Here is a 14,686-nt window from a genome sequence, read left to right as displayed (position 1 = left end):
TGCCAGATGTGATTGTCCAGTTTCTACGCTCAAGCGGCACCAGTTGTGTCCTCTGTTCTATAGTGAAAGTGTTGCACTTTGTCCCACATTGTCGTCAATGTTGATGTGCTGTGATTGCTATGTGTATGTGCTGCATTGTGGGAGAGTCGCCCCTGCAGCTCAGATTTAGCGGCCCCTTATTCCTTTGAGGTGGTGTGCCTTTGACTTGTGTGCTTTTACGGTGCAGAGATGTTGGTGACTTGGGTCATTTGTGCTCTTGGACGGTTTTTGTACTCTTGTGCAATGTTTGTCTGCAGATGTGTTGTTGACGTCAGGGGTTGCATGTGCACGTGGACGTGTCAGAGTGTGACCTGCTCCTTTGAGGATGTGATCCACACTGGTCCACCTCAGTGCCGTGTTGTGCACCATGTCATGTATTTTGACTGCAGCCGTGCTATTGGTCATGCAGTGTCACTTGCATTGTCAGTGTGGCTCACAGAGACACTGCTTTGCTGGATTCAGCACATGTGCATGGGTAGGTTGTGAGATTGGTGATAGGGAGGGGGGCGCCTTTGTGCACATAGTGGACGGGGGCCTACTTGGTGTTTCTATGTGTGCTGCAGTGTGCCAAGGGTATCAGGGACATGTTCCACAATCATTATGGATGTGCAGTGTGCTACACATAATTGTGCATGTGTGCCATTGTGCCCATCTCCCCCCGTCCCCCAGTCCCTGGTCGTTAATCACCCTGTTGCTGTTGGGTCAGGTCATATCGAGCTGCGCCCGGACTCCCAACTCCTTGCACCGTCTCCACACTGATGACTGTGGCCACCATAGCCTCCAGCTCATCCAGCTCCACCTGTGGTGCAGGACTCCCACCTCCAGTCGCCGTTGCTGGCTTCCTGTTGGCAGCGAGTTCCTGCTTGGTTTGACTTTTCACATCATGCCAGCACCTCTTGACCTCCTCCATTGACCTCATCGACACTCCGACTGCATTCACGTTGTTCATGATGGACTGCCATAATTCCGTTTGTGTTGCCAATGACCCAGTGGGGGTGACGAACAGTTGTTCGTAGTGTTCTATCACCTCCGTGACGATGATCCGGTTTTCCTGCGGACTGAACCCCGTCTTCCTCTTCTCCTTGCCCTTCCCCGAGCACGGGGTTCCTGGCTGGTTACTCTGTGGGGCTTGTGGGGTTTGAGTTGTCCTCTGCACTCGGTCCTGTTGCATCCATGGTGCTACGCAGTTTATTTTGGTTTCGGTGTGGTTTTTTTGCTGCTTTTATAGTGCATTTTTCCGATGACGCGTGGGAATTGCAGGCCTGTCACTGGTTATCGACGATTTTTGTATTGTATTGTAATTTGGGGCATTGTAACTTTTTTCGCGTTCGTGTTACGCATTTTTTCGGCGTTGCGTTGATTTTAACACGGTCATTTGGCGTGTTATCGTGAGACTATTGCATGGTGCCGCCAGGTTGAGAATACAATGTTAACACAGTGTTATTTTGTCGCGATAGACTACTATGTGCAAAGTTGCGTTAAGCTAATTTTGTGATAATTATCACACGTTTTTGAGAATATCCCCCAAAGAGTTCTTGATGAACAAAAACATCAGTTTCTTCTGCAAGAATGTATTTGGGTGAAACAAATAGGTTCCAGTTTATAAAAAGTATTGCAGATTAGAGTATCAGAGCTCAAACAACGTTAGGTTTGAACCCTTTCTTATTACAATCATAAAACCTTTTCTCATAAAATATGGAACTGTGACTCCACTACCTACATTGACGCTGAAAGCGGAAATACGCCACATAGACTCGGCGATTGGGCCGAGGCTGTCTTTCATCCGTAAAAAACTAAAGTTTACAATATGATTTTAAAAGGAACTCTAGGAATTGATTTGTACTTTTATGATATGAAATTGTTTTGCAGACTTAGGGCCAGATTTCTTGTGGCCTGCTAAATTGTGGCTGCTGCAAAAATGCGAAGGGATCCCAATTAGAATAATTATGTAATTACTGTAAGTAATCAAAATCACACTCTTCCTTTTAATATTTTAGCAGGTAAAACCTTGCAGAATTTATTAAGGGGAAAAGTTCAGATATTTACAGGGAAATACAGATTTTGGAACTTTAAACTCCCAAATCCTTATATAATTACCCAAATGTGATAATAGGCAATAATTAATGAAGCCAATGAATTCTGAACACCTCGGTCGGCCTACTCGTAATCACTCCTGATGTGTCTGAAGAAACAAATTTTAAATTGTTTGAGTGAGTGAATGTAAGTGAGCGTGAATGAGTGAGTATGCATTGCTATGCACGTGAATGTTCCATTGGCCCTGGCATACTGAAGGTAAATATTGGCTTAAAGAGGCAACTATAGCAAAATGCTAACACTGTCATACTGGAGGTAATTTTCCTCATAAAGTGTACCTTCGACAAAATACTGTCATAGTAAAGGTAATTTGTGTTCTATTTGTCACCTGTTGAAAAATGAGGCGCTGGCGTGGTGGTAGTTCTGAGCTTTGCTCTTGTTGTCAATTTGAGGTCACTCAGAACCCCCAAGTGAGAAACATCTCTTTAATTCACCATCTATAATTGTATATGTTATGTATGGCTCTCACTGAGAGCCACTAGTGTGAATACACAATTCTAAATCTCTATGATGTAGCAACAAAGGTTATTTCCTGCTATTGTACATTGTAAAGGTATTCAAGGCTGCTCTGACAGGGTTCTCTGAGAGCCTGTCAGCGCAGCGCTGGGCTCTACTCCGATGGTTGGATGAAAGGCACAGCTTCAAGAGAGTGGGATGAGGGAGGGAGGGAGGGATATATATATATATATATTTTTATATCTATATATTACCTACTGGCGGTCGCCAGTAGGTAGTTATAGTTAGGACCCCTTTTCCATAGGAAAACCTCAACATTCTATTTTGAATAACTTTGGCGCCGGTCGATGAATCCTCGCGAATTTCTCAAAATAGGTGGGGCGCTACGCTCCGCTCCTACCCTGAAAGTCTCGGGGGGATCCGTCAAGCGGGGGCTGAGATAAAAGGGGGGTCCCAAAACGCGTTTTTCCCATGCATTTTTCCATAGGACCTTTAGAACGAGCTACAGCCCGAACGGCTGAACAGAATTACTCGAAATTTGGCAGAGAGGTAGTCCCTAGGTCAAGGAAGTGCCTTTTGTAGGTTTGGTGTAAATCTGTTCAGTAGATTCTGAGAAAATAGCCTTTAAATCAATATATATATCTGAGCCCGCTTACGGTACGCTTACCGTACGCTTACCGTAAGCGTACGGTGGCGTGCGCGAGCGCGATTCTGATTGGCTCTTAGATCTTAGTAAACATTCGAATCGGCCGAAACCAGGAAGCGGCGGCCGCCATTTTGTGTATTTCACTCAGAAAAAAAAGAGTGAAAACAAGAAAAGGGGGCAATGAGGAGAGTTACAGACCCCCTTACATTTGTGAGGGGGTCAAAGAAGGACTGTAAAGTACAAAGAAAACATTTATTGATTTTAAAAAAAATCACGGGGTACGCGTACGGTAAGCTTACGGTAAGCGTACGGTAGAAAAAAAAAAAAAAAATGAAAATCAGATTTAAGTGTTTAGATATTAGGGGGCTCTAAAAAGAGCCGTTGTGTTTATGAAATGATTTTTTAGTGGTACCTACAAGTAAGTACCGATGCAGAGTCTAAGGTTCAAGAGGAAGACTCTGTTCCCTTCATCATTGAAGTGCACACCATCTCCTCTATAAATGTCTTGCATGTCATAACGCAAGTTGTTGTGGTAAATGGCACCCATACCATAGTCACGGAGGAAAGCAGAAACAGATTTGTTGACGTGCTTTCTTGCTTTGTCATCGCACCGCGTGCCCACCGTGCGTGCACGGCACTAACTGCGTAAAGTGGGCGCGCGGTGCACCGCGTGCTCCGCGTGCTCACTGTGCGCGCACGGTGCGCGAAGCGCACCGTGCGCGCACGGAACGAACTGCGTTAAGTGGGCGCGCACGCCACGAATGGCGTAAAGTAACTTCGCATTTAAAAAACCGTACAAATTCACTGAAAAAACCATAGGTTTCACACACGTTATAGTTAGGAATTAGCATTTAAAAAACCTTGCAAATTCACTGAAAAAACCATAGGTTTCACACATGTTATAGTTAGCGGAAATTTTACTGATAAAAAACCAATGAAATTCCCCCGTTATAGTTAGTGCAGGCAACTATAACTCACGCGACCGCAATCTTCTGCTGATGACATATGTGTCTTTATGAAAAAAAAATATTTGTAATATATGTATAGCTAAAAATGTATGGAAGAAGACATGGGCAAATAAGTGTCTAAATACAGTATTAGCATCAGCAGAGGATTGCGGTCGCGTGAGTTATAGTTGCCTGCACTAACTATAACGGGGGAATTTCACTGGTTTTTTATCAGTAAAATTTCCGCTAACTATAACATGTGTGAAACCTATGGTTTTTTCAGTGAATATATATATATATATATATATATATATATATATATATATAAATATCTGAAAGGAGCGTTCTTGTGAGTGCTGGTGTTTTTGCCACGAGCTTGGGATTCGGAATCCGCACGGTTTCTGTCACCGTGCATGAAAGCACCCGATCGCGAGTGCAGGGACTAAGACGGAGTGAGAGCAGGATATATATATATATATATATATATATTTTCAAAAGGATTGCCACTTGCTCGGAGATGCACTCAAGAGACAGAAGCGGGCCCCCTTAGCTTTCAAGAAGGTCCTTTATTGCATCGCAAACCGAATTTCATTTCAATGTTCAATGTTCAGAAAGGTCCAACGCGTTTCAAAGCTCCTGCTTCTTGTTCACGGACCGGCTGGTCAGTGGCAGTGATAACGTCATCTCAGCAAGCCCCTTGTTAACCAGTAGTTGACTGCCCCCAGGTGGGTTGGATCTGTATTCAGTCTGAAGGTATCCTGGGACTTGTAGGATTGAGCGTTCCTGCCACAAAACATAAGTATCAAAGTATTAAACCTCCAGTAGGTATGAAATGAATTACGGTTTAAATTTAAAGCACAACTTCGTCTCCTCTGTATTTTGCGAAATGCAAGTATCTCGCTACAGTCCATATATATGTGGCGGTGCAAACTCCACGACCGAGGCTGGCCGTAATATATTTTCAAAAGGATTGCCACTTGCTCGGAGATGCACTCAAGAGACAGAAGCGGGCCCCCTTAGCTTTCAAGAAGGTCCTTTATTGCATCGCAAACCGAATTTCATTTCAATGTTCAGAAAGGTCCAACGCTAAGGGGGCCCGCTTCTGTCTCTTGAGTGCATCTCCGAGCAAGTGGCAATCCTTTTGAATATATATATATATATATATATATATATATATATATATATATATATATATATATATATATATATATATATATATATATATATATATATATATATATATATATATATATATATATATATAGATATATATTCTACTGGCAGTCGCCAGTAGGTAGTTATAGTTAGAACCTATTATCCATAGGAAATCCGCAACATTCTATTTGGAATAACTTTGGGCGCCGATTGACGAATCTTCGCAAAATTTGTAAAACTCTTGACCCGCTCCGGTCCGCTCCTATCCTGAAAGTCTCGGGGTGATTCGTCAAGCGGGGGCCGAGAAAAAAGGGGGGTCCCAAAACGTGTTTTCCCCATGCAATTTTCCATAGGGACCGTTAGTCGCAGCTACAGCCCGAACTGCTGAACGGAATAACACCAAATTTGGCAAAGAGGTAGGCCTTGGTTCACACACGTGCCTTTTGGTTAAATGGTGTAAATCCGTTCAGTAGTTCCTGAGAAATGTGTGCGTGTATATGTATATATATCTCAATCATGTATGGCTTATTGCTCCTCTGCCCCAGTGTAGCAGTTTAAAATGCAGGTGTAGATGATTTTGGGGGCCAAACATAACATAAAATTATACGTGGGTGAAAAGTGGATAACAGGTATGTCTTTCACCTGGAGATCTGGAGTTACATCATAGACAACTCGAGCTACGCTCTTGTCTATTTGATGTAATTCAGAAACACTCATTGAAAAATATCCTCATTATTCACTGTTACCCATCTTTAATAATATATCGTATTGATGCCTGCTTTTTATTTGACAGTTTCCAGAATTTGACGAACTGTACTGCAAATACTGCTTTGTATATGGCCTTGACTGGGCACCTACAACGGTAAGTTTCTTTCAAACTTATAAAATGTGAATGAGTATGTTTTATCAGTTGCATTCATTGTGTGTTTTCCCATCCCAGAGACCTTTTTTGAATTAATTTACCCTCCACCAATTCTGTTTCTTTTCCAACAGGCTTTGATGCTCTGAGTAGTATTAACTACAGTATTAACTCTATACATTTTGTGTATTCTTCATTACATTTAACTTGAAATAATGACTATAGTACTTGACTTGTAGTAATGTGAATACGATGTATAACAAAATCGCATTAATCTTCTACAACTGAACTCTTATGAAGGAAAAAAAGGAAAAGAGCAGAGTAACATGCAACAGCACAATACAAACAAAAAGCTAACTAAAGTACTGATCTTAGTACCCCATTACAAGCTACAGCAGTCTATAAACAGGACCAAAACGCCCCCCTAGTTTGCAAGATTGCTCTAATCCATGGATATGCATATGTCAATGCTACAACATGTAAAGAGATCTACACTGCAGTTGTGTCAAGCGAACTGTGGGGCTTCTTCTGTGTCCTTGCAATTCCAGCAACCCTCGGGCCCTCTGTCTAACTTTTTGTGTCCAGGCCCATCTGGCTCCGTTAATAAGTTTGAGCTGAATGGCCCTTGTGCCATGGTACCTAGGAGTCAATCTAATACCATTGTAGCGCCCATTGGAGGCGGTCTGGGTAATTAGAACCTAATGCCCCATGGGCCTAGTATATTGGAGTCCATGTTATGTATTTGGAGATTCGGCTAATTACCTTGATAGTTTTTGACAGTACCCTAACTTTTTAAACAGTAGACTATGGGCCAGATCTACGACCCACCAATTTGCAAGTCGCAAATTGCGTCGCATTTACGACTCACAATTTGAGACTCGCAAATTGGGATGCTCAACAGTGTCTGAGACACTGTTTGCGATTCACAATGGGGTCACAAACTGCATGCCTCATGCATAATAATGAGGCTGTCGCAGTTTGCCAGCCCATTGGGAATGGCTGGCACTCCCGGGGATGGTGGCCTGCTCGGTCAGCAGACCACCATATCTGGGACTGCTTTTAAATAAAGCAGTTTTTTTAAAACGCAGCTAGTCTAAAACCCATTTGCGCCTGCAAAAAACGTTAGTACATCTGGCCCTATATGTCCAGTTATTGTGAGGTTCTGATACAGAAAACAACTTGCTTGTCTGTGAATGTCCGTGCTTTGACCTTGCCGGTGTCGACACTGTCCGTTTACTCGTAACACAGCAGAGGCATCCAGGCATTTTTTTTTCCAAAGCTCTTTTTTTATTGAGTCATCAAATAAGGTAATCACATTCGTTACAAAGGAGCAAGAGTATAGGTTAATCAGTGTAATAGTTTTCGAGCAGGTGACTTCTATATAGCATTTCTGAAACAAAAGGATAGACATGTCGGGTCTGTAAACGTCAGCCCCTAACATTACAAACAACTGTGTCTTATACCGAACAATAGACCAAAGATCGTACCCATCAAGCCATTCCATGTATGTCATAATCTGGTGTAACAACATTTTTGTCCTGTGATATGTCCTCATATGGTTTCCACTTTTGCAGGCTGTGGTGGGGGAGGCTCTAGGAGGAGACCCTGAAATCTGCCCAACGTTTCCATATTTTAAAGTGCGTCTGCGGGCATCCAGACATTTTTTCAATGAGGGTTTTGAGGTAGTTCCTAGGTGCTAGCACCAGCATGTATGAGGCTATACATGTTATGGGCCATTCTTTATCTGGTGGCTAGCCTTTCCTAATATGCAAACTACAAAATGAAAAACCACACTGAGAAGTACGTAATTAAACCAATGTGCTGTTTACATACATGTATTATGTGTAGAATACACACAGTTGAGCATGTGCTCATTGAATATCCTATTGCATAGCATGAATATTAACAATGCTGACTTCCCCCCATGTCTAGCCAGCATTGAAATGCATTATTCTCAGCAGTATCAAGCAGCATTATATGATAATGGCTTGGTGCTCCTGTGAATTGGATTTACTAGAAAGTTTGTGAATGTTTCCAAGAATTGTGGTCGATATTGAAAGAGGCCTGGAAGAGAAGTGGAGTATTAAATTGCGAAAATGACCAATTCCGTTGCCAAAAGACCTATTATGTCGCTTTTGTGAAGTGGTGGCTAGCTGAGTTATGGCAGACTCTCAACTGGCTGTGCTTTTCTGGTGGAGACACATTTCTATCAAACAGTCTAATAAAACTCCCTGGGGGCAACATGTAGTGAAAGGACTGCGTGTTAAAATACAACAAAGAAAATTCTAGGAAAAAGCGATTCCTTAGTGTTAACGTGTTTACAAAGCATGGCGGCTTGCCTTTTCTTCTCATACATGGTGCTTGAGAATTGGGAATTGGCATTAAAGCTATAAATCTTTTAAAAGGCAGAAAGTGCCCCCGCCATCCCAGTGCTAGTCTTCTCGCCGTGTTGGAGGTTTCCGGTCTCATCCTGTTTCTGTCTGTGCAGGGTGTGGATGGGTCAAACTAGGCAGGTGAATGTAGCCCACGTTTTCTCTTTGATCCATGTGGCTCTCCGTGGGATTCTTTCTTTTGTTGCTGGCATGCCGCTGTTCCTCTGCATAGTAATTCCTCTTCAGACCTGTATGTTGAGTTCCAGGAGCACCTATAGCTGTGTTGCTGAGGCACGTGCCAGGCCGCAATTTTCCCTCAGTGAAGCAAAGAGATGCTGCTGCTGTTTTCTAACACTATAATGGGTTGGAATGAATGAGAAACAAGCATTTACAATGCAATAGGTCTACGAATTTTGGAGCTATTAGCATTGTAAATGGCAATGCCTTTAAAAAAAATAAAAGCCATTGTTATTTACAATACCAAAAGCAACACCTATTGCATAGCGCGTGTCGGTTACTGACCATATCCCGTAAGTAGGGATGATGCTGTGCAGGTGAGAGCTGTAGGGTACGTAGTTTCAACGTAACAGGGTTAAATACCACCCCATATCGGTTCTATGGAGCGCTAGAGCTAAGAAACAAAAGTCTGGGAACTCGATTATTTAAAACAGACCACCCCCTCCACCCTCAGACATGGAATACACAGAGTAGGATTGCTTTGCTACAGTAAGTTATCCAAGATGTCAATGGTTTGACCCCGGTTAACTCTTGTGAACACACTGTCCCCTCTACCGTGAGGCCTAAGGATATCTGGGGCCCGTTCAGAACTTACCTGGCATCATTGCAGCGCGACCCCCTCTCTCAGGTAGAACAGAGTTTGGTTCCCACCGGGGTGGGTTGATTGCACATAAATCATAACACCGGACACTACACACTCCTATCCCCTTCTACATCTACCACCTGTTTCAACACTCAGTGCCTCTGTAACAGACACCGGAGGAGACTGCAACTCGAGTATCTAGGCCAACTCGCCCTTTTTGAGGGTCCGCACAAAACATGATAGATGTTATATTGACTTCAATTGTACTGATCGATGTGTTCTTTCCTAACGTGCCAAACGTAACATGTACCACCTTTGTTCTCCTTTTTCCTACATCCGTGTATAATCGAATGTATCCCGATACTTTATGTGAAATCACTAAATAAAGTAAAAAAAAAAAAACCTCTTCTGACCACAAAACCTTACAAGAGTGCAATAGGTTGACCACTTGATCCAAACTGAAACTAACCTAATTTCAAATAGTCCATACTCCTTACCAGGGCTTGAAGTGGCCGGGTCCTAACGGTGCTTAACACCGAAAATCATAATAAGCAGGTGCTGAGAGGGATCCCTGTCGAGCTCACCATTTTTGCCCTCACTCTCAGGGTGAAAAAAAAAATCTTAACTCTGCAGCAGTGCCACCCTTTGCTGCCTTCGATGATGTAACTTCAGAGACTGGTTATAGTTCTTTCACAGTCTCATCATTTCAGAACTGAAGCATTTTCAATATTATACACAACAAAACCATAGTTGTTGCCTATATATCTTATGCAACTAACAACCATTGACAAAGCCAATAGCCCTGGCTTGTTGTAGGTGTAATGTTACTTGTATTATATATCTGGATGCAATGTCAGAAGCAGCAAAATACTAGTGGAGTGGCACACTATGCTAAGCACAGATTTGTAGTTTGTGTTTTTAAACCTTGCCCTTAATTACATCGCTCCCCCCCCTCCTTTTCATCCCACTTAAAACCCTGCTTCTTACCTCCACACACAAGCGACTCCCTCTTGGCGCAGTGCCCAGAAGGGTTCTTGTACGGGGGCTCACTGACGCCTACAGGATGTCCGCTTCCTGGCGCTAAATCGAGATTAAAACTTCCCTACTTCTAAATGCCCTGGTCTCTTTTCTTACATCTTTGCACCACACCCGAGACCTCCCTGCCCAGGCTGTTGTTGTTGGGCTATCGGTGGCTGTGCGCCGCCATAACATCCTGCGCCCGCCGTGTCTCGGAACGTAAAGAAACGGAAGTACCATGATCCACTGAATGAACACACATTGGGTGGAGGGCTTCAGTTGTTGTTTTGCAGTTCTATATAGCGCACAATCAACCCTAAAGTATTGAAACGCTTTAAATGATCACAAATTACCTTACACATGTATACATTCATTTTTGGTAGGCCCGGGGAGATTAAGTAATTTGCCCAGAATCACAGGATGTTGGGCCAACGCCGCCGAGACTTGAACCTGGTTCCCTAGTTCTAAAGTCGGTAGCTCTGACCGTTACGCCACATTAGTGCAGCAGGTGCAGTGCTACTGGGCCCAGGGACCTGGGGGGTCCACTTAACCGTGATTATTGGACCATTGTAATATTCAAGCAGCAATCAGGGGGCATTTCCTTCCTTGTCCTAGGGCCTCTGACACACTAGCTAGGCTGCAGACATACGTGAGGTAGGATTGCCCTGTGGGTCAATAATTACTGTAGAGATATGCAAGTATCCTGCAGGCCATGGGTAAAAAGACCCGGGCGAATGTGCCTGCTGCTGAGATCTGTCCATTAGCTGCGGAATGCAAGTGCCAATCCCTGTTAAGTAGATCAGTGGGATAGTGTCCTGATCTAATGTGCGTTCTGCAAATAGTTGTATGAAACCCGCAGGTTACAGACTCAAATCACAGTAAGAACTATGGGACGAATGCGCTTGCAGCAGAGATCTGTATACAGCTTGCATGTCATAGGATCGGATCCCAGAAAAAAAGTTCATCGGGCTCATGCACTTACTATAGAGCTTTTCAGGAACCTGACAGTCGCAGGTTCAAATCCAGCTACGATATCTGGGTGGAATAACTCGCTGGCTGCAGAGATCAGCGTGCGAGATGTCGATGTACACGTTTCATTGAGAACCGGCAACTTCCCCCTGTGCTATTTAACTAGGTCTAACACCTGGAACTCCCCCAGATATCCACAACAGGTGCATTAACCCACCACTGAAGCCTTCAACTGTAGTATATGACATAGGTTTACAATTTAGTGCACCAAGAATGCAGCTGCGCTAGGGACCCTGCAGGCCTCTCTGTCTACGCCCTTGTCCCTTTTGGCTGGGGCTGGAGTAGAGAGCGGTTCCTTTCCCCAACCACCATGTCCTAGGGCCGTGCCTCAGTCTTCTCTTCTTTCACTGTTGTGATCTCACCCCACGCCCTCCCGATGTTTGCACTGAAGCCTGAGCAGCGCCAGATGTGCTGGGGGGGGTCGCCCATCTACAACCAATCCTCTGAAGCTGGTATATTTAGTATTGCTTATCTAAGGTAGTTTCAGACCAGGAAACGTAAAACACTCCTTCCCAGGAACAAAACAACACCTTTTGAGGCAGAGGTCAGGGGGCGCTGGATTATATGCCATCTGCCCGGGCCTATTATGGCTCTGATGTCACCCGCAGGGAATAGGTGATTGTGTGGAAAGCCGGGGCCCCTCCCCTCAGCAGAGAAAGGAGGGTGGACTCAGACGCTATCCAGGCAAGAGGAGGTCACTGTGTACAGAACTTTAATTTTCTGTTATTTTAAAGCGCGATCTCGATCGAAGGTATTGGAGCGTTTTACACAAGCACCGCTCAAAATTTGTTAGCCAAAAATGACAATACAGTGCACTAGAAACTAGGTCGGGGAGGCCATCTGTTTCTAATTAGCATGGCCGCGCTGATGCCTTGCTAATTAGAAATAGATGACCATCCCCTAAAGATAAGAAAGTGCTTCACAACAGCTGTGAAGCAGACGACCCAGTCCGGATAGGCCGTCCAAAAGGGAGAAAGGGCAGTGACCAAAAAGCATCCTTTTCAATGGGAAGCCAGCATTTAGCATAAACTCTGACGCGACCCAATGAAATTGATGGGCGGGGCTTCAAGTTCCCTTCTGAAATCTCCTCTCTCACAATATGTCTCGCCGAACACTGTGCGAAAACTGCATTCTCCTCACGGTGGTACACGAGAGAAAGAAAAAAAGTAAGGGGAGTGCAGGAATGAGAGAGAAAAGGAAAGATGAACAAAAAGGGAGAGGAACAAAAAAGGAGGGCAAGTAAAGGCGGCAGAGAGGGATCTAACATATATGTTAGTGGCAGTATAAAGAAGAAAATGTTGTCCAGGCACTTTAACATGCTGCTTTAGAATTCACCTCTGCCAACTCCTGCTGCATTATATACTCACCTCTCTGCAGCTCTAGGTTTGATAGGGACTTGTCATGGTAGGGGACGTACTTTTGTGTGTTTATGAGTAAAGAAAATAGGGCTTATTTTCCTGAATCTGGGCTCTTCATTCACTTTTCTAAGCACCTGGCTGTGACCTATATAAAACTATAAGAGCCACAACTTTTGACAGCTGTGTTACACATTTCCCTATAAAATTACATGAATCTAGTCGAAGAATTCACTGGGTTTCCATGCTCCTGTTCAAGATAGGTATTTCCCTCCAAATCCTCTATAAACATAGAGTCTGTGCAGCCTGAAGGCCCAGTTACTTTTTGCTGTCCCAGACCAGAAGTTAGGCTAGACTCTAACTTCAATGGTCTTGTAGTTGGCCAGGCAGCCCCATCTGCAATAACCCACAGGATAGATGAAAACATCATTGTGGCCAGAAGACCATTGGGATCTTTTCAACCTTTCGGAATCCCATGGCTGCTTCTTGCTGTGTAGTAGGGTGCTACTGTAGCAGAAGAACGTTGTCATAGGTGCTTCCTGTAGATTTGTATGGTGTGAGGTAAAGTTTTGGAGAGGCATCAGTGCTGTGGGCAAAGTGATTTTTTTGCGAGCACGAGTTTGGTTGGAAGGGCTATAAAGTGAATAGCCCTCTAGATTTCTAGATCCGATACAAACATCTTCAATTAGGATTTCTTCGACTGAAGTATTTTCATGAAGAAAGCTTCATTTGGACGATAGATAGATAGGTTGTTTAACTGCCACAGTAAAAGATAGAATAAACAGACATGAGATGGTTTGGGCTCAGTTATGTTCTTGGTGTCAGAGCATGAGGAGTGAAGGAGATGAAGTAACTCACATGTCTGATATTCTACAACGATCTGGAGTGTTTTTTTAAATCCTCGCCTACTGATACAGATGATGCCTCCAAAACGTGATTTAGGTCAGAGAACATGCTTCTTGGTTGGTCTGGATGCTTATGAAAGAAAGGATTTGCTATTTCTTTTTACCGACAAAACATTAAATAGAGTTTCTAATGTTAATAAGAAAACTTGTTTTGCAAGGAGTAAGTGTTTGGTCCTCCAGAGTGGCAGCAGTTCTCTTCTGACCAATCACCCAGACCCCAGAAGGAGTTGTACAACTGCTTGGGCAGGGGAAGTGGTGCTACCTCACAGAAGCCCCAAATGGTAATATTAGTTATTCAGTCACAATCAATAGGGGTTCGAAAGATAGACAGAAGGCCTTCAAAAGATAACTAGGTAATGGCCATAAAATATCATTGTTTGAATGATTTGCAGGGTATTAATACTTTTATTAGTATCATGAGATAAGAAATGTTGCGATTCTGCAGCGAACTATTTCGCGAAAATAGGTCAATTATTACGGCAAAAATTGTATCTCTCTACATTGTCTTTGGGCTTTTGCTACTGTGGGTGATAGGGCCATCTACACAAATGGGGTATCATTTTATTCTGGGTAAGAAACTGTATAGTGATCCATGCAAGCTAGCACTCCATGGATTTACCTGGCTCTCTAGGAAGACTGTGGGAGCTTTAGGGGGGATGGATTGGCCCAATGGCTGGACAGGCTGCCTGCACACTGTATTTATTTTTCTAATAACAAAAGATCACAGGTGTCTAGTGGGCCTTCTACCCCCATAGAGGGGGCACATTGGTGGGGCTGAGCCATCCCAAACTGTCCCTGATGTTATTTGAGATGTCATCAATGATGTCATAAATTATGTCATGAGTGATGTCATATGTGAGGTCATAAGCAGTGCATGGCAGGGACCTAAGTTATTGTTAGTTCTGCCAACTGTAACGCTTCATTTCTATTTGTTTATTTAAAAAAATTCATGTGCTCTCTGAGAAATTTACCTAACTATAACGTCACTTTAA

At 43.5% G+C, this 14,686-nt stretch overlaps 1 protein-coding gene across 1 annotated transcript in view; it reads left to right on the top strand.

The window, feature by feature from the left end:
* B9D1 (B9 domain containing 1) overlaps positions 1–14,686 on the top strand; it is a 493,702-nt gene that overhangs the window by 99,699 nt on the left and 379,317 nt on the right. Inside the window, exon 2 of the mRNA XM_085629000.1 lies at positions 6,131–6,199. Coding sequence (XP_085485126.1) covers positions 6,131–6,199 — 69 coding nt within the window. The remainder of the gene's footprint in view (positions 1–6,130; positions 6,200–14,686) is intronic.

Source organism: Triturus cristatus, chromosome 10 (genome assembly GCF_964204655.1).
Source record: "Triturus cristatus chromosome 10, aTriCri1.1, whole genome shotgun sequence".
NCBI lineage: Eukaryota > Metazoa > Chordata > Amphibia > Caudata > Salamandridae > Triturus > Triturus cristatus.
This window is presented reverse-complemented; position numbering and strand designations above follow the sequence as displayed.